Here is a 19861-nt window from a genome sequence, read left to right as displayed (position 1 = left end):
TGTTGCTTGAGAATTTGTTTTCCAAACTTTTTTTTACAACTCTCTACATCTTGACGCATAGTCTCTAAATATTTTTTTTTAATTGAAGAGATTTAAATTGAAGAATGTATTTAATTATTTTACAAGGTTAACCAATGCAACTGTTTCCCCTTCCTTTCCCCCACGCACTCACTGATAGACATCACTACATAATTCCACAACGGATGCAACAATTCATCTCTTCTGAGGTATTCCAGTATGCAGTGGAAGCGATGCAGAAAATCACCAGCATATAGACGCAGCATTCAGCATGGCGCATGGCCAGCCTTCTTATAGAGTCTGAAGATGATTTAATTCACCTTCAGTGCCTCTGAATTCTAACAAAACCGTAGAAAGTGACCCGAATTCTGTAAATGATGGCTTATTTCAGTTATACCCATTGATGCACAGTTGTGTGCCCAGGATTACGCAACCCCTGAGTGGGATTGGTGCGGATGGAAACCCACACACAATTCAGATCCAATAGAGGTTTGCCGAGCTGCACGTGCAATGTAACGGCTCGTTCTGACATTCCAGGTTCACCGGTGGGCAACCACCATGATGGTTATGCACATCTGTTATCCCTTCAGGCTGTTTTCATAAAAGGAAATTTTTCCCAGACTAAATTAGAATACCCCGAACTCAACCCTGGAGAGTTAAAGAGAGGTTTGATGGGAATCCTGACTTTAGGTCTTTTTAGCAAAGCCTCTGGAATCCCCACGCCGTTCCTAGACAGGACCTCCTCGTGGCTAGTGGGATAGTCAGGAGTGTCAAAGTGGAGAGCAGCATTTCATGGCCCCGCGGCCCAGGGCCAAAGATGTGAATCTGCACCCCGCCCCCCCCCCCCAAGGCTGGTCCTTCTTCCTCTACCAGTCACCAAAAAGTTTTAATTTTAAGAGAAGTTTGCCAAAACATGGCTTGCTAGCTTGTGGTAGACTGAAAGATGCTTGTAAAAGTGGTGACTTAGAGCACCGTGGAATCCCATGGGTCCTAGCAAGGCTTCTTGGGGTGAGTCCCTTGCTAAACCTTTCAGAGTAGCATGTTTCTTAGATGTTCATCATGGGTGAGCATAACGTGGAAAAAGTAAAGGAATTCTTGGTTTAATGTTACAACTGGATGTATTACAGTAATAGGGCTAAGAGTATTTGTTCTCTCTGCAGAACAGTTAAAACTGTTTCCACTGTTTATCTTTGAACGTGTTGTTATTTTTACTTGGGACAAACACACCTGTGCCGAAAAGAATTAGCCCGTGAAGAACAGGCTCTGAATTTTTTGACTGTGAGTGAATATTCTTAGCTTCAGTTTTCTGTTTTGATTTTGTGGGATGAGTGTAATGTGGTAAGGGTCCAATACTATCTGTTGTGAACAAACTCTTGGCACCTTGAGACCTGCCAGTGTGGGAATTCTAACAAAACCGTGACCATGAGTTACGAGACTGTTTATGTGTATTATGTACAAGGCACGGATTTTTCAGAAGGTTCAGATTCCTGATAACCTTGCATAAAATTCAGATGTCATCAATCTTCCCCAGTGACAAATTTGACTATTCCTGTCTTATATTTTGTCTAACCTTATTAAGTTAACTAGTATTTAAATAGTAGTACTTTGTGGGTGCCTGGGTGGCTCAGTCGGTTGAGCATCCAGCTTCGGCTCAGGTCATGATCTCACGGTTTATGAGTTCGAGCCCAATGTCTGGCTCTGTGATGACAGCTTGGATCCTGGAGCCTGCTTGGATTCTGTGTCTCCCTCTCTCTCTGCCCCTCCCTTGCTTGCACTCAGTCTCTCTCTCTCAAAAATAAATAAACATTAAAAAAATTAAAAAGAAATAAGATGGTTATCTATGCTGTAGAAAGATTAATAATCATAATGGTAAAAGAATTACTCTCAATTATAAAGCCCTTATTATGTCTCAGACTCACTCTCAGGCACTTCCTATCCATTATCTCATTAAATCCTCACCATCATTCTGTAAGGAATGAGTCCTTAGACCTACTTTATATATGAGAAAACCAAGGTTCAGGAAAGTAAATAATCTGGCCAAGATCACAGAAGTTGGGAGTAGCCAAACTAGGACCGTGAGATGTGGCCCAAAGTCCCTTTAGATTAAAAACTTTATTTACGTATCTTAAATATGATTTGATTCACAAAAAAAGAATTTTCATGCTTATTTTTTAAATTATTAGAATAAACTATGCCATGTTTGGTTTTTTTTTCCCCTTGTCAGGAGGCAGATAGAACCATGTTCTCTTTCTCCCAGGTTTTCTTAAAATTTTAAGAAAAAATCAATTCCGATATAGTTTGTGAGCATTCTAGATTATTAAATAAAATAGTGAAGCTCTGTGAGTTTCAGTCATAAAATGTTTTGCAAAATCAAACCATTTTGCAGTTCTTCTAGATCAATTCTGACCATTTAGCTTGTCTCTCTTAGTTTTCTAAGTCCTTTTAAAAATCCAATACATCTCTCTAAATAATGTTCTTTTGCTTGAGGTAGTTCCTTTTTTCAAGCTCAGAAATGAAACCAGTAAGTATTCTGCCCGTTGCCGGTTTCCTGATGGTCAATTGAAGTCTGAAGTCTGTTCTGTCACCTTTGTTCTCTTTGCCAATATAGTCCCAGGGCTTTCCTCAGTAATTTCATCTAATTCTATAATTCATATCCTGAGAACACACCCCCTCAAAGAGAATACGTTAAAAATACCTTTGTTTACTTAAAGGAGCAACTGTATTCCAAAAAGATCTCTTACAAGAGTTTTCTGCCAGGATCTCTTTGTTCCTAGAAAGGCTTCAGAGAACGTGAGAAGCCATCTACCTCTGGATCCCTTTTTCTGACGTGTCTTTTGTTGTCAAAATCTGCCAGGCTTTCTTTCTGTATCATAGAAATCTATGTTTCCCTAATACAGTATACAAGAGTAGGCATATGTATGAATGAAAAAAAAAATCAAATGTAACGGTCTTCTGCATACCGACAGCAATTTTCATTCCTAGAGTAAAATTGGCCTTGTTTTATAACTCTACAACTAAACTCCCTTTGCTTACTTTTCCGAGAACTGCTTAAAATTAATCACGTGAGAACCAGAGAGAAAATGGCAAGCATCCGTTATTGTGTAATGGCAAAGGCTTCATCAATAAATGTCTATCTAATTTATTTGTTTGTTTAGATTTTTTAAGTGTAGCTGACACGCAGTGTTACGTTAGGTTCAGATGTACAACACAGTGACTCCATAACTGTATACATTATTCTGTGCTTCTTACGAGTGTAGCTACCATCTGTCACCATGCAACACTAGCATTGTTAGATTCCCTATGCTGTACCATTGCATCTGTCACCATGCAACACTACCATTGATTAGATTCCCTATGCTGTACCTTTGATCACCACGACTTGCTCATTCCATACTCTGCTTCATCCGTTTTGCCCATCCCCCCACCCTTGTTCCCTCTGGCAGCCACCAGTATGTTCTCTGAATTTGTGGGGCTGCTTCAGCTTTTTGTTTGTTTTATGTTGGTTTTTAGATTCCACGTCTAAGTGAAATCATATGGCATTTGTCTTTCTCCGACTTACTTCACTTCGCATAATACCCTCTGGGTCCATCCATGTTGCCACAAATGGCAGGATCTCATTTTTTTATGGCTGAGTAATATTCCTTCGTATATATACCACATCTTTTTTTATCCATTCATCGATCAGGGGACACTTAGCTTTCTTCCGTATCCTGGTTATTGTAATAATGCTGCAATAAATGTAGTGATGCATACATCTTTTTGAATTAGTGTTTTTATTTTCTTTGGGTAAATGCAATTCTTAGTGGAATTACCGGATGCAGTATTTCTATTTTTAATTTTTGGAGGAAACTCCATACTGTTTTCCACAGTGGTTGTACCAATTTACATTCCCACCAACAGTGCATGTGAGGGTTTCTTTTTCTTCACATTCTCATCAACACTTGCTTACTTTTTGTCTTTTTGATGTTAGCCTTACACCAATAGGTATAAGGTGATCATTGAGGTTTTGATTTGCATTTTCCTGATGATTAGTGATGTGCTGAGCATCTTTTCGTGTGTCTCTCTTTCATCTGTATATCTTCTTTGGAAAAATGTATATTCAGGTCCCCTTCCCATTTTTAATCAGATTATTTGTTTTACTGGTGTTGGCTTACATAAGTTTTTAATACATTTTAGATATTAACCCCTTATCAGATATATCATTTGCAAATACCTTCTCTCATTCAGTTGGTTCCCTTTTCATTTTGTTGATGGTTCCCTTTGCTGTGCAAAAAGCTTTTTATTTTAATGTGATCCCCATAGTTTTGCTTTTGTTTTTCCTTGCCTGAGGAGACCTCATCTAGCAAAATGTTGCTAAGGCTGATGTCAAAGAGATTGCTTACTGCCTATGTTTTCTTCTAGGACTGTGATGGTTTCAGGTCGCACATTCAAGTCTTGCATCCATTTTGAGGTTTTTTTTGTGTGTATGGTATAAGAAAGTGGTCTAGTTCTATTCTTTTGCATATAACTGTCCAATCTGCCCAGCAACACTTATCGAAGAGACAGCCTTTTCCCTACTGTATATTGTTGACTCCATTGTTGTAGATTAATGGACCATATGCATATGGGTTTACTTCTGGGCTGTTTTGTTCTCTTTATCTGTGTGTTTGTTTTTGTGCCAGCACCATACTATTTTGATTACTATAGCTTTATAGTGTACCTTAATATCTAAGACTGTGATATCTCCAGCTTTGTTCTATCTCAAGATTGCTTTGGCTGTTCAGGGTCTTTTGTGGTTCCATACAAAGTTTCGAGTTATCTGTTCTAGTTCTGTGAAAAATGCTATTGGTATTTCAGTATTGATTGCAATCAAATCTGTAGATTGCTTTGGATAGTATGGGAATTTTAACAATATTAATTCTTTGAATCCGTGAGTATGGAATGTCTTCTCATTTATTTGTGTCATCCTAAATTTTTTCCATCAGTGTTTTATTCAGAGTATAGTTCATTCATCTCCTTGATTAAGTTTATTCCTAGGTATTTTATCCTTTTTGGTACAGTTGTAAATGGAATTGTTTTCTTAATTTCATTTTGCTGCTTCATTATTAATTCTAGTAGTTTTTGCATGGGTCTTTAGGGTTTTCTATGTATAGTGTCATGTCATCTGCAAATAGTGAGTTTACTTCTTTCTTCCCAATTTGGATGGCTTTTCTTTTTCTTGTCTCATTGCTACAGCTAGGACTTCTATTTTATGCTATTATCTTTCATTTCTAATTATTCTACATCAAATAAAAGTGTAAGAGTAGACATTCTTGTCTTGTTCTTGATCTTAGAGGAAAAGTTCCCAGTCTTTCACCATTGAGTGTGATGTTTGCTGTGGGTTTATATCATATATGGTCTTTGTTATGTTGAGGTACGTTCCTTAGAACCCACTTTGTTGACAGTTTTTATCACAAACAGATGTTAAGTTTTGTCAAATTTATTTTCTGCATCTATTGAGATTGCAAATTGAGATCATTTTTATCCTTGATTTTGTTAATGTGGTGTATCACTTTGATATATTTCCAGATGTTGAACAGAATAAATCATACTTGATTGTGGTGAAAGATCCTTTTAATGTATTGTTGAATGTGATTTGCTAATTTTTGTTGAGGACTTTTGCATTTATGTTCACCAGGGATATTGGCCTGTAATTTTTTTTTTAAAAAGTGTTTTTGGTTTTGGTATCAGGGTAATGCTGATCCCCTCGATTGTATTTGGAAGCTTTTCTTCCTTTTCTATTGTTGGGAATACTTTCAGAGAATAGATATTAACTCTTCTTTAAATATTTGATAGGCTACTTACTTCAGCAGCACATAAACTAAAATTGGAACAATAAACGTTTAACAGAATTCACCATCTGGTCCTGGACATTTTTGGTTTGTTGGAAATTTTTGGTTACTGATTTAATTTCATTACTAGTAATTGGTTTGTTCAGATTTTCTATTTCTTCCTGATTATGTTTGGAAGATTATATGTTTCTAGGAATCCATCCATTACTTCTAAGTTGTCCAATTTGTTGGCATATAATTTTTCATAGTCTTTAATAATATTTTGTAGTTATGGTGTAGGTTATTTCTCTTCTTTTATTTCTGATTTTATTTATTGGGGTCTTTTTTTTTTCATGAGTCTGGCGAAAGGTTTATCAATTTTATCTTTTTTTAAATGTTTTGAGTGTGAGAGAGCACAAGTGGGGAAAGGGCCCGAGAGAGAGAAAGAGAGAGAGAGAGAATCCCAAGCAGGCTCTGCACTATCAGCACAGAGACTGACTTGGGACTTGAACTTACAAACTGAGACCATGACCTGAGCTGAAATCAAGAGTTGGACACTTAACCAACTGAGCCACCCAGTCACCCTAATTTTGTTTATCTTTTCCATGATCCAGATCTTGGTTTCATTGGTATTTTCTGTTATTTTTAAATCTCTATTTTATTTATTTACACTTTGAACTTTATTATTTCCTTCCTTCTAGTAACTTTGGGCTTTTTTCTTAAGTATAAGGTTAGATTATTTATTTGAGATTTTCTCTGTTTCTTGAGGTAGGCCTGAATCACTGTAAATTTCCCTCTTGGAACTGCTTTCACTGTGTCCTAAAGATTTTGGACCTTTGTGTTTTTATTTTCACTTGTCTCTTTGTATTTTTTGCTTTCTCTTTAATTTCTTTGTTGACCCATTAGCCTCAACATCTTTGTGGGGTTTTTTCCAGTTTTTTCTTATAATTGAATTCTACTGTCATACTGTTTGGGTCTGAAAAAATATTTGAAGTGATTTCAATCTTCTTAAGTTTTTAAGATTTGTTCTGTGGCCAGCTTGTGATCTGTCCTCAAGAACATTCCAAGTGCACTTGAAAAGAATGTGTATGCTATTGTTTTGGGATGGAATGTTCTGTATATATCTGCCAAACCCATCGTGTCTAATGTGTCATTCAAAGCCACTGTTCCTTGTTGATTTTCTGTCTGATTGATCTAGCCATTGATGTAAGGGGGTGGCTGTTAAAGTCCTCTCTTATTATTGTATTACTGTCATTTTTTCCCTTTTGTTTCCATTAATAGTTGTATTATGTATTTAAGTGCTCCAGTGTTGAGTGCATAAATATTTACAGTTGTTATATCCTCTGGTTGGATTGATCTCTTTATCATGCAATGCCCTTCTTTGTCTCTTATTACAGTCTTTGTTTCAAGTCTATTTTTGTCTGATATAAGCATTGATACCCCATCTTTTTTGTTTATTTCCATTTGCATGGAATATCTTTTACATCCCTTTTACTTTCAGTCGTATGTGCCTTTAGGTCTGAATTGAGTGCCTTATAGGCAGCATGTAGATGGGTCTTGTTTTTGTATCCATTTCATCACCCTTATGTCTTTTGACTGGAGAATTTAGACCATTTAAGGTACTTATTAATAGGATGTACTTATTGCTATTTTAACTGATTGCTGGTTGTTTTTGTGTTCTTCTCTTGCTCTCTTCCTTTGTGTTATACTTGGTCCCCTTTCTCTTTGTTTCTTATGTATCTGTTATTGGTTTTTGGTTTGTAGTTACCATGAGGTTCATATATGATATCCTAAATATATCGCAGCCCATGTTAAGTTGATGGTCACTTAAAAACAAATACATTCTAAAAGAACTTCATTTTACTTACATGTTTTATGCACATGTTGTCATAGTTTACATTTTTTTATTTTGTGAGTTCTCTTAACTAATTTTATAGGTGTAGTTGATTTTATTACTTTTGTCTTTAACCTTCATAGTAGCTTTATAAATGATTGTTCTACATTTACTGTATATTTACTTTTACTCATGAAGTTTTTCCTTTCATAATTTTCTCCTAAGTATAGTTTTTTCTCTTCCACTTGAAGAATTTAACATTTTTTGTAATGCCAGTTTAGTGGTGATGAACTCCTTTAAGTTTTGTTTGGGAAACTCTCTCCTTCAATTCTGAATGATAATCTTCCCTGGTATTCTTGGTTGTAGGTTTTTTTCCTTTCAGCACTTCGAAAAGACCGTGCCACTCCCTTCTAGCCTGAAAAGTTTCTGCTGAAAAATTAGCTGATAACCTTGTGGGGACTTCCCTTATATGTAACTAATTACTTCTGTCTTGCTGCTTTAAAATTTTTTGTCTTTAAACTTTGTCATTAATTATTACATGTCATGGTATGGACTTTATTGGGTTCATCTTGTGGGGAATTCTCTGAACTTCCTGAACCTGAGTGTCTCTTTCCTTTCCCAAATTAGGAAAGTTTTCTGCCCCTCAATATGGGACCCCTATAATGCAAATATTTGTTTGCTTGATGTTGTCTAAGAGATCTTTTAACCTATCCTCATTTTGTAAACTTGTTTTTTTTTCTTTTGGTGTTCAGCTTGGGTGGTTTCCATTACCCTTTCTTCCAAATCACTGACCTGTTCTGCATCCTGTAATCTGCTGTCAATTTCCTCTAGTATATTTTTCATTTCAGTTTTATATTCTCCCACTTTAATTGGCCCTTTGCTATATTTTATTTTTTATGTTGAAATTCTTACTGAATTCATCCACTCTTAAGGCTAGCAAGCATTTATGGACCATTACTTTGAACTCTATCAAGTAGATTGCTTACCTCCGTTTCATTTAGTTTGTGTTCTGAGGTTTTAGCTCGTTCATTTTTTGGAGTATAATCCTTTGTCTCCTCATTTTGCATGACTTTCTATGCTTGTTTACATGAATTCAGCAAGACAGCTATTTCTCCTAAATTTGAAGGAATGATCTTATAGACTGTGTATGCCTGGTAACTTTGGCTGGACTGCTGGAGCTGTGGCCGGCATGGACTTGGGGTCAGTGCTGGGGCTGCCCTGGTGGGATGACCAGAGCTTAAGTAGGCATAGGTCAGGGTGGTCCTGGTGCTCTTTGTGCAGAGTGCCCTGGGTAGCTAGAGCCAAGGCCGGCATGGGCCATGGCTTCTCAGGGTCCTATAGGCTAGGGTGCCCTGGCAAGTGATCTGCAGCAAAGTGGTATGTGTCTGGAGTGTTGCGGGGTGCTTTGTGCTGGTGTCACCTTGGCAAGATGACTGGAGCTATAGTGAGCACGGGTATACCACCATGTGAGTCACCTTAGTGGAACAGCTGGGGTTCCGGTGGGCTCACTGAGGTGGCGGGTTCGCTATGGTACCCAGACCCTGCCCTGGTTCATACTATCAAGGTGGAAAGAGAACATAAATTGTGGTGCTTGCCACTCCAATTTAGAGAGATTTTCAGCAGCTCCCTCACTGGTGGAGTTCTAGGACTGGATCCTTTATATTCTAGTTGCCCTTTGAACTGCAGCTTTGTTTCGTGGCCCAGGACAGACGAACATGTTCATGGTTTCTTGGTACTATCCCTCCCTGTTGCAATCCACGGCATTGGAAGCGGGGCGTTCCTGACTCTGTTTCTCTTGCCATTCTCTACCTGGTCTTTTGTTTTGCAGAAGCTGTTCAGTCAACCCTCAGTTCTTCAGGAGATATTGCTAAATACATAAATAAGTGTATATCTGGTATATTCATGGAGGAGGTGGATTCAGGGTCTTCCTACATTGCCATCTTGGACTAGACAAACTCAAAAAATGTCCATTTTAAATGTGAACTCTAAAATTTGCTCACATCCAAGATGCAGTAGAGAACGTGATTACTAATGTTCAATTCTAAGCTTATTCAGAATATGAGAAAAATGAGAGCTGCTTTTATAAAAAAACGGTAACATTTTTTGCAGATTTGAGACTTCCTAACACCAAGTACAGTAAATTTTGTTATTCTAAAGCCATTAATTTTATTTACTGCTTAATGAGCATATTGTATATGCCAGATCTTGAATTGGATTTCATCTTTGTTCTTAAAGAATTCACTTCTGTCTCGAGTAGAAGCAGATATGCAAATACTAAAAGAGCAATGCCATGCAATAAATTTCATGATGAATTTTTAGAATAATCTATCTTCCGAGATCTTTTTATTTACAATTTGGGAAGTATTTGTACCTCCATATGCCAATCTTCTAGAGATAATACATGCATATGAAAGCACAGTTATGGTCTTTTTTTAACAATGTATCCTGGCATTCATTCCGTATCAGTGTATGGAGTTCTGCATCTCTAATTTCTTTACATGGCTGCGCTATACTTTAATAAGTTCCCTGAGGCTGAACGTTTAGGTGATTTTCATATTTACTATTACAAACAGTTCTGTAGTAAATGTTCTTTATGTGATTCACGTATGGACAAGTGTATCTCTGGGGAAAATTCCTAGAAGTACAATACCTAAGCCAAAGGTTATGTGCTTTTATGTTTTTAAATATTTTATTAATACATTCTTAGTAATTCGGCAAAATTCAATTTACATGTGAGTGTCCATGCACCCAGCTTTTTATGTTAGTAAGTGCAAAATACTAGATGAGGAGGAGAGGTGGCATAAAGGGATTTAGAAAATTGCACACATGGACAAGAGGAGCAGGAAGGAGGTGTCCTTTTCCCATTCTTCAGGGAATAGTTTGTTTCTAACACTGTAAAAACTTGTACTACTTTCCAATATTTCGGCTTTGGAATCCGTTATTCTCAATAATGCCTAATCTTAATAAACTAATAATATACTCCTCACCTATCATTTCTGTTAATATTTCTGGTTAGCTCTTTTCATTCCCATGGCTCCAGTTAAGTGATGGAATATCTCCATTTAGTCATCCTGTGTCATTCCATCTGAATATCCGCTGATGAACTAACCCAGTTCACCCACTCGGATTTATTTGGTGTTCCCCTCCCCCAGCCCATCACCAGGACACATGAATTGTTTCCTCATTTGTGTCCCGTCCACTGTACCCACTCCATTTCTCCTATCCTTCTGCGTACTTTCTCTGCTACTGGCCAGCCACACCTCTCTATTCCATCCTTCCTAGTTAGACATTCCAAGTGTTTCTACCTGGAAAAATCTCCTTCCTCATTAGTCTTTATTATGAACATATCATTCAAAGCTCATCACCTCCATACTAAATTTTCTGTACATCCCTCCTATCAGCCTTGTCATAGACTATGTCCTGACTGAGAGCCCTTTCCCATCTACCTAACCAGCTCTGCCCATTCTTCAAATTCAGTGCAGGCTCAACGTACCCTCTCCAGCTTACAACTGAGCTTTCTTCTCTCTGAATTTATTCACTGATTCTTTTTTGTTTTATTGAGATATAATTGATAGGCATTACTATTTAAGTTTGAGAAGGTGTACAGCATAACGACGTGAGTTACATATATTGCAAGGTGATTGCCACGGTAAGTTAACGTCTATCATTATAGCTACAAAAAAACGAGAACTCTTAGGATTTACTCTTAATTTTCAAATATACTATAAAGCAGTGTTATTGATCTTATAACCAGAGCTTTATATCTTTCAATCACCTTCATCCAATTCCCCTACTCTTTGTATCTGGTAACCACAAATTTGATCTCTTTTTCTAGGAGTTTGGGATTTTTTTTTTTTTTTTTTAGATTGTACACGTAAGTGACATCATTCAGTATTTATCTTTCTCTCTCTGACTCATTTTACTTAGCATAAGGTCCATCCATGTTGTTGCAAATGGTAAGCTGTTTTGTTCTGTTTTGTTTTGTTTTTTTAATGACTGAGTAATATTCCATCGTATGTGAATACCACAACTTCTTTATCCATTCATTCATTGATGGATATTTAGGTTGTTTCTGTGTCTTAGTTATTGTGAATAATGCTCTAATGAGCATAAGGAAACAGATATCTCTTTGACAATGATTTTGTTTCCTTTGGATAGAAACCCAGAAGTGGAATTGCAGATCATAGGGTAGTTCTGGGTTTGTTAGTGTTTTACATTCCCACCAACAGTGAACAAGGGTTCTCTTTTCTTCAAAATCTTGCCAGCATTTATTACCTCTTGTCTTTTTTTATGATAGCCCTTCTCAGACATGAGGTGAGATGTCACTGTGGTTTTGACTTGGATTTTCCAGATTAGTGACAGTGAGCATTTTTTCCTATACCTATTGGCTGTCAGCATATTTTCTTTGGAAAAAATACCTATTTATTGTTTGCTACTGATTTGTATGAATTTATTATATATTTTGAATATTAATCCCTTACCTAATAGGTGGCTTACAAATATTTTTCCCATTCTTTAGACTTTTCATTTTTTTTAATTTTTTAAAAATGTTTATTTAATTTTGAGAGAGGGGCAGAGAGAGAGAGTGACACAGAATCTGAAGCGGACTCCAGCCTCTGAGCTGTCAGCACAGAGCCCGATGCAGGGCTTGAAATCACACACCGTGAGACCATGACCTGAGCTGAAGTCAGATGCTTAACCGACTGAGCCACTCAGGCACCCCTAGATTGTTTTTTTCATGTTAGTGCTGTGCAGAAGTTTAGTCCAATGTAATCCACTTGTTTGTGCTTTAGGGATCCAAAAATAATCATTGCCAAGGTCCATGTCAAGGAGCTTTTTTTCTGTTTTCTTCTAGGATTTTTCTGGTTTCTGGTCTTAAATGTAAGTCTTTAATCCATTTTGAGTTAATAGTTGTGAATGGTATAAGATAGGGGGCTAATTTCATTGGCTTACATGTCTGAAGCCAATTTTCCCAGCACCAATTATTAAAGAGACTACCTTTTCTCCTTGAGTGTTCTTGGCTCCATTGTTAAATGTTATGTGACCATATATATACATGGTTAATTTCTGGGCTGTTGATTCTATTTCATTGATCTATGTGTCTGTTTTTATGTCAGTACTATACTGTTTATATTACAAGAGCTTTATAATATAGCTTGAAATCAGGAAGTGTGATGCTTCCCATTTTTCTTAGGATTTTTTGGGCCATTTGGGGTTATTCGTAGTTCCATATAAATTTCAGGTTTGTTTTTTCTACTTCTCTAAAAACTGCCATTGGAATCTGGATAGGTTTTGCATTGAATGTGTAGTTGGTTTTGGATCACATGGACATTGAAGCAATATTAATTCTTCCATGAACATGAGATACCTTCCCATTTGTATATGTCTTCCAAGTTCTTTCATTAATGTCTTACACGTTTTTAATGTAGTTATTTTCCTTGATTAAATTAATTTTTAAGTATTTTATTGGTCTTGATACTATTGTAAATGGAATAATTTTATTTTGTATGGATAATTCATTTTTAATGCATAGAAACACTACTGGTTTTGTATGTTAATTTTGTATCCTGCAACAGATCTAACACTTTTTTGTGTGTGGAGTCTTTAAAATCATGTCATCTGCAAATAGTTTTACTTCTTCATTGTCAATTCTGTGCCTTTTCTTTCCTACTGATTCTTGTCAACGGGGGACATAGGTCATGCATAGTATTTTATACATCTGCTGTAGCTACAATACTAAAGTCATAGACTTTATCTATAAAATGAAGGTTTAGGGGAAATGACTCAAGAGTGCTTCTAGGTTTAATAAACAGAGTCCAGAAAACTATGTCATAATTCAAAGTCACACACCTAATGTCAGAGTTGAGAATATAACCCAGGTCTCCTCATTCTGGCACCTGATTTTTTTTTTTTTTTTTTTTAGAAAAAATGGTTGTCTTTGCACCCACTTGTGCTGGGAAGCTCTTGTACATTCATAAAGTCTTTGCATGAGTATGTGGCTAGTTAGGGAAAATATTATTTTGCGACATTCTCATTATTTGTTAAGAGGAGTTTGAGTTTCCTGTCCTCTCCCTAGATTCAGTCTTATAATCACTCACTTAATGTTAAATACACATTTCTCAAAGTAGAAGCCCTGTAATTTTTGTGAGAATAGGACTGCTGATTATAACAAAGATCATTACCTTCATGTTCTGAATTAGTCCTGAGGGTGGAGTTGCAGTCCTTGTGTGGGGGGTCCCAGAGATCACCTGTTCCCTTTCAGGCACACCTAAGGGTTGCCAGTTACCACTGTAAAACCTTTTGCATTTTTACTCAAATCGATGACCCCATCGTCACTGCATCGTGATGCGTTGTGTCCGTAATATACCACAGGCATATTCCATCTTTTGAATTTGTTTCAGGGTGCTACTTGATATGTGGTTCTTATTGATACTCTGTACAGGAAGACAAAAGCCATTAGTATTTCATTGGCAGTAAACAAGCCAATCCAGGGCTCTCTGTGAATAACCTCACCTTTCTGAAACTTGTTTTAAGAATGGTTTAGAACAGTTTAAAGTAAATGTGCCCTAGACTGGCATCATCTCCTACACCTGTAAAGATAAGACGTATAACCATTTTTTTACTTTGTTTACTGTGGAATTAAATGCCTAATTTATATCTTAAGCGTGTACCAAAGAATCAGCTGGATTTTTTTCAGTTCCCTTTTCAATTTCTCTGCCACGCATTGCATTCTACAGTACGTACTGTGATGTGTTTTGTTGTCTAGGGGAAACATATCTAATTTCAGATAATCAACATGTAAAAGAATTTGACTGAACTTACTTTGAAAAAAAAAAAAGCATTCCATTTCTTATAGAAGGACTTTTATATGTATTTACGAAGGTAGTTGTCCTGAAAGCTGCTGGATGGCGATCTGAAGAGCCTTCGGCATTCTCTGCTACATCCTGAAAGCATATTCTGTGAGAGCAATAGAGCTACTCTATAGCTTCCTTTATTCACTTGTTCGTGAGAAGCAGCTTTGGGGAGGGGCACCTGATCTCTGGCAAATTAGAGAAAATAAGACCAGAAAGAAAGTAAGAAAAATACACGAGGATATGACCATAGATGCCAAGTAAACGGTTAAATCTGTAAGAATACTTGAAAACTTTTGATGTAGTGGAGAGGATTTCCCTTCAAAATGATGTGTCAAAAATGGACTTGATATTAAGTAGTAAAATGAATAGGGTGCAGAGCGGTACATATTATATATACACAATTTCAAATAGGAGTCTGCACATATAATATAGAAACATGTTTGTGGGGGCTATCTGGATAGTAGCATTAGAAATGGTTTGTATTTCTCTATAAAACGCAAGCTCTACATTTTACAAATGTTTTACAGTACACATGAATTTTTATTCCAATGAGAGAAAAAGAAGGATAGCTTTCTGTGTTGTAACGGATCCGTTTTCAAATCTGATGTGTGTATCATAGTCACTCAAATTTTTCAGTGTCGCTCACTCAGAACTTGGAAGGGAGTGTGTGTGTGTGTGTTCAGCTGTATACTGTGGGGCTGATAATTTACCCCGCTGGATTAAAATGCCATAGAGAACAGTTAGGAGGCATTTCAGCATCTGGGCTTCAGGTTCAGGGCCGACCTGGTGTGAATCGCGTGTTCGATCCTTGCCAGCTGTTACTTAAACCTCTCTGTTCCTCCTCCGAGTCTGTTTTGTCATCAGTGCAATAGGGATGGTAATACCTATCTATCCCTGAGGTTAGAGAGAGGTTTGAATCTGCGAGGCTGTGAGAAGTGCTGAGGAGAGTGCCTGACCCTACAGCTGTCATTATTACCGACAACCTCCTTGTAAGCCCTGCTGCATGTTGGCCCCCCCGCAGCCAATCGTGTCTTTCTCTCACTTACAGCCAGTATCCTAACAATGGAATTCTTCATTCTCTGCCGCTGAACACACAGGCAGACACACACACAGCTAGAAAGTGCTCTTCTGAATGATCATCCTTTTGTACCTAGCTTAACGATTACCTCCTCTTACCAGGTATTTCCCCATCTCTGCAGGCAAAGGGAAACTGGCCTCTTCCTAGTCCTTTTATAAAACAGAGGTTGCCAGGCTCATCATCTACACCATCCCTGCAGACGCAAAAAAAAAGGAATAAATGAATGCAAAGTAGCACACTCTGTTGCTCTAGTCAAAAATTGCCAAGTAGATCCTAAAACTTTGAAAAGAGATCTCTAGTACTCAATGCTGGACTATCGCTATTGAAGGATGACAAAGATATGGAGTCCATTTGACATTGGACTGTGGTACATGCTTTTAGCCGGTTATTTGGGACAAAGGCCTTGTTAATAAGTAACTTAATAGTTTCCATTCCCAGAATACAACATCTCTATGATCTACATCAAAATAGTTATTTGCTTCCATTTTACCTACACATAATACCCCCCCACACACATGCAAAAATTAACTTAAATTCCACTGTTTCCTTCCGTGCAAATTGATACTGATTTTTTTTTTAATTCCTTAGAATTGAAAATTATACTCCAGTCTTTGCGCTGTTTTTTAAAAGCTGTTATTCTATAGGCTAAGTAGAATATTGTCCTCTAAAAAATGATGATTATCTTTCTCTTATTTAAAAGAGATTTTGCTGATGTGTAGGTACTTACTATAGAGCTTTTGTACAATGGCAGTTTATAATCATGTTCTCATCCTTGATGGATGAGGTAACCTCGGTTGTTTTCCTGTTTTTTTTTTATCATCTCTGGCTAAGTCGGGTGTTCTACAAATATTCTCATCATTTAAACTAGGTGTCTTACAAATAGTCTCATTTAAACTAGATTTTTAGGTTGATTTTTTTCAAATCAACTACCAACAAAAGTTCATTTACAGTTTTCCCATATGGTAAAGCCATTTTAAGGTCAGTGCAAAGAATGCCTAATGGAAATAAATGAAGAAAAAAAAAGTTGCTTCTGACATCAGTCAAGTTTTGAAAAACGTAAAATACTACCAACTTAAGGAAAACTTAAACTTTCAGCATCAAAAAGTCCACTGGATCCATGTTTTGAAAGGTGACTGCTTTTGACAAAGTTTCACGCACAGCTACTGTGTTTTGGAATTCATAGTCAATGACAGTGTAGATCAACTTAAGAAATAGCCATCCCTTTCTTAAACAGACTCCAGATTATATGTTAAAGTGCAGTCCAGTATTCTTAGGGGAGGATTAAGTTTGGATTTTTGTTTTAAACAGACGTGATATTAAGATCTTAACTGGCCGTTCTCACAATACTGCAACAAGGGGGTGAGCATCGTAGCGAATTTCCAAAGCAGGTTTTAAGGCTTCTTGCTGGGAGCGCTGTCTGGCCTCACCGTGTGTCTGCTCCTTTCACAGCACGCCATGCCCTTCTGGAGGATCTCCAGCCACTCGGACCTCATGGCCCTACATCACGCCTTGGAACTGGAGTACCTGTAACAGCCACCTAGCACTTTGAAGCCGCACAACTGCCCTGCGACCAGGAACAAACCCAGCAAGCCTGTGTCCGCGCTGGGATACCTGACTTCGCGATTGCAACTCGTTGACGCACAGCTGCTGTCGGTCTTCACCTCTGCCCCTGTGGTCAACGACGGGCCACACCTATTTCTTCAGAACAGCTGTTGACTCTAGTACTGTGAAGCCAATGAAAATAAGCCATGAGAATGTTCTAGTACAGTGTAATGCGGCTTTGCCGCATTAACTACATGGTTCAAACCTGTGAAGAAAGGACCTGCAAACGCTTACGTTTTTCGCATCTTCAATGTGACGTAAAGAGCTTCTCCGATACAGCAAACTTGATTGCACAACAAAGACTGAAATGTGTTCCCTGAAGACTGGCGAGGGGATTTTTCTTGTAAAGAAAGTTTACTTTTTGGTGTCTCATACCCAGGGTAACCTGTACATCTCTACTTATTTATGAACAGACTTAAAAAAAAAAAAAAACAGCTTTATGGAGGTATGACTCAAGCACCGTCCAGTTCACTCGGCCAGACTTTTTTGACAGCAAATAATTGAAGAGACAATATAACACAATAAGCGATTAAAGGCCTTTGCCTCACGACACAGCAAGTACTTTGAATTTTAGCACATTGCAAAGTAGTTTAAAGTATGTCTAATTTAAACGTGTAATATGTACATCACTGAGACAATCATGTACAGAGAGAATTTTGGGTGTAAATTTGTAATAATGGATGATTCTTTTACATATCGTTTAGAAAATGATATTGAAAGGTAGCGATGCCTTGATCGTGAAGTAAGAGGCAGTATGTGCACAAAGTCATGCGTGGTGCCTTATCGACGTACTGGTTATAAATATGTAGATAATGGATTTTTTTTTTTTAGATAATGTTGTCAAGACCAAAAGCATGGATGTTAATAGGATTTTGTTTTCCAAATTGTTCTTTCCATCATCTTTTTTTTTAATGCTGTTAGGAGGACCTTGGTAAAATAACACAGCGGTGTCTTAAATCATTTCAAAAAATAAAAAACAAAGTTCCTCCTACCACCTCACCTTTTCATTTTCAACACTAATGTATTATATGTAACTACTTGAAAAAAATGATTATACAAATGCTTCTTCCCACAGAAAGAATGTAGATGATCGATAGATATATTTTATTAATAAGATGGCTCATGAATTGGAGACTAGCAAACTTTTGTGTGCTCAGACGATAGGGTCTGCATCTTCTTGATTAGATAAAGGAGGACGTTACCACGTCTCTAGAAATGAGCAAAACTTTTTGATTGTTGCTTCTGTTTTCCTCCACACCTTTCCCCGATCCCCACCCTCCCTGGAAAGTTCATTGCAGGCAGTGGACATGGCCCGATCGTCCTCACGGAGATTATTCTTAACCTACGGTGTGTATAAAGCTGGGAAATAAAAATTGTCACCTTTGTTATGTGATAAGACAGTTTCTCCAACGGTGATGAGTTTGGGCACCAAAGACTTCCATTATTATGACATTATTTTTTAGATGAACTGTATTACATTGGGGGAAAAAAACACACCAGCTTTAACCCAAAGTAGCTAAAGAGCTACTGTATCTTTTTCTGAAGTTTCATGCTGCTGCTAGAATTAGTCACTCGTGAATTTTCCAAACTGCTTAAATTAACAATCGAATTTGGGTTTTTCTTTTTTGCTTGAAACAAACAGAAGTTGACAATTTTTTAGCCTTTCCATTTTATGTTTTTGTACTCTGCAGATTGGAAAGAAAAAGTTTATCTTGGCTTTACTGTATAAAGGTGTGTTGTGTCCACAATCGTGTACAGACTTTTTCTTCAATAATTTTGTGTTTAAGTTAATAAAATTGATTTGTGATGTACTGTAAGCTCCTTGAGTATATTTTCTTATCGCTCATTTGCAAGAAACAGCAGGACCTGGGCTGCATTAGAATGCTTCTGGTCTAACAAAAGGAAGTGGGATAAAGCCATGGTGGTCATAATGGCTTTATCAGTCCTTCAGGCGACTAAACTAGAAAGGGAACAGCTGTTTCTTTGATCACTGGAAGAACAGATGAACAGAAGAGCTCTATACGTCCTCTAAAACTATATAAACTGGACTCTCAACTTTACCATAGACCAGAACTCAGCATCAAGTATCTTGGATGGCAGAGCACCGATTTATCGACTTAAACACCGAGGGGACAGCAATAGAAAGCAGTTTCATCTATAAAGAACACCCACAACATACACCTCTAAAATTTGGCCAGATTGATCGCGGACAGCTCTAAATCCTGGGATTTAATCTTAGAAACACAACATCCATACATACACATGAAAAAGCAAACATGCAGTTGGCTGACTCAATTATCGGGCCCACGATGTCCATTTTTAACAGGCACACACCCAGCCAAGGGCCTTGAGTAATGGAGTGTTGGAGCATGCTCAGACACTCCAAGAATAAAAAAGGTTGGGGTGGGGGTAAGTCTTCAAAGAGAGGCAGGAATGGGGGGGGGGGGTGTGGAGAGATTTTTAAGTCTCAAGAAAATAAGGAAAATGCAAAATGGAGGGTTTATCCTCAAAAGATAATTTTTTGAAGCACTGCTTCTAACATGACACCCCCTGACCAATATGTTTAAAGGGCTTCCCTTTGACCATTTATTGGAGCCCAGGTGCTTCTACTTGGCATTCCAAAGTCTCCAAATATAGTACCTACTTTCTTCCCAACATAATCTTTTATTAGCGCTATGAACTATGA

At 37.4% G+C, this 19861-nt stretch overlaps 1 protein-coding gene across 6 annotated transcripts in view; it reads left to right on the top strand.

The window, feature by feature from the left end:
* The window catches only part of EYA1 (EYA transcriptional coactivator and phosphatase 1), a 220537-nt gene extending 201600 nt beyond the window's left edge, over positions 1-18937 (top strand). For all 6 annotated transcript variants that reach the window (XM_047842334.1, XM_047842331.1, XM_047842330.1 and 3 more), the window contains one exon: positions 17023-18937. In XM_047842334.1, the coding sequence (XP_047698290.1) occupies positions 17023-17103 (81 nt within the window). In that variant the 3' untranslated portion in view covers positions 17104-18937. The remainder of the gene's footprint in view (positions 1-17022) is intronic.
* The last annotated feature ends 924 nt before the right edge of the window (positions 18938-19861 follow it).

Source organism: Prionailurus viverrinus, chromosome F2, assembly GCF_022837055.1.
Source record: "Prionailurus viverrinus isolate Anna chromosome F2, UM_Priviv_1.0, whole genome shotgun sequence".
Taxonomy (NCBI): domain Eukaryota; kingdom Metazoa; phylum Chordata; class Mammalia; order Carnivora; family Felidae; genus Prionailurus; species Prionailurus viverrinus.
Note: the sequence above shows the minus strand (reverse complement) of the source record. Positions and strands in the feature narration are given on the sequence as shown.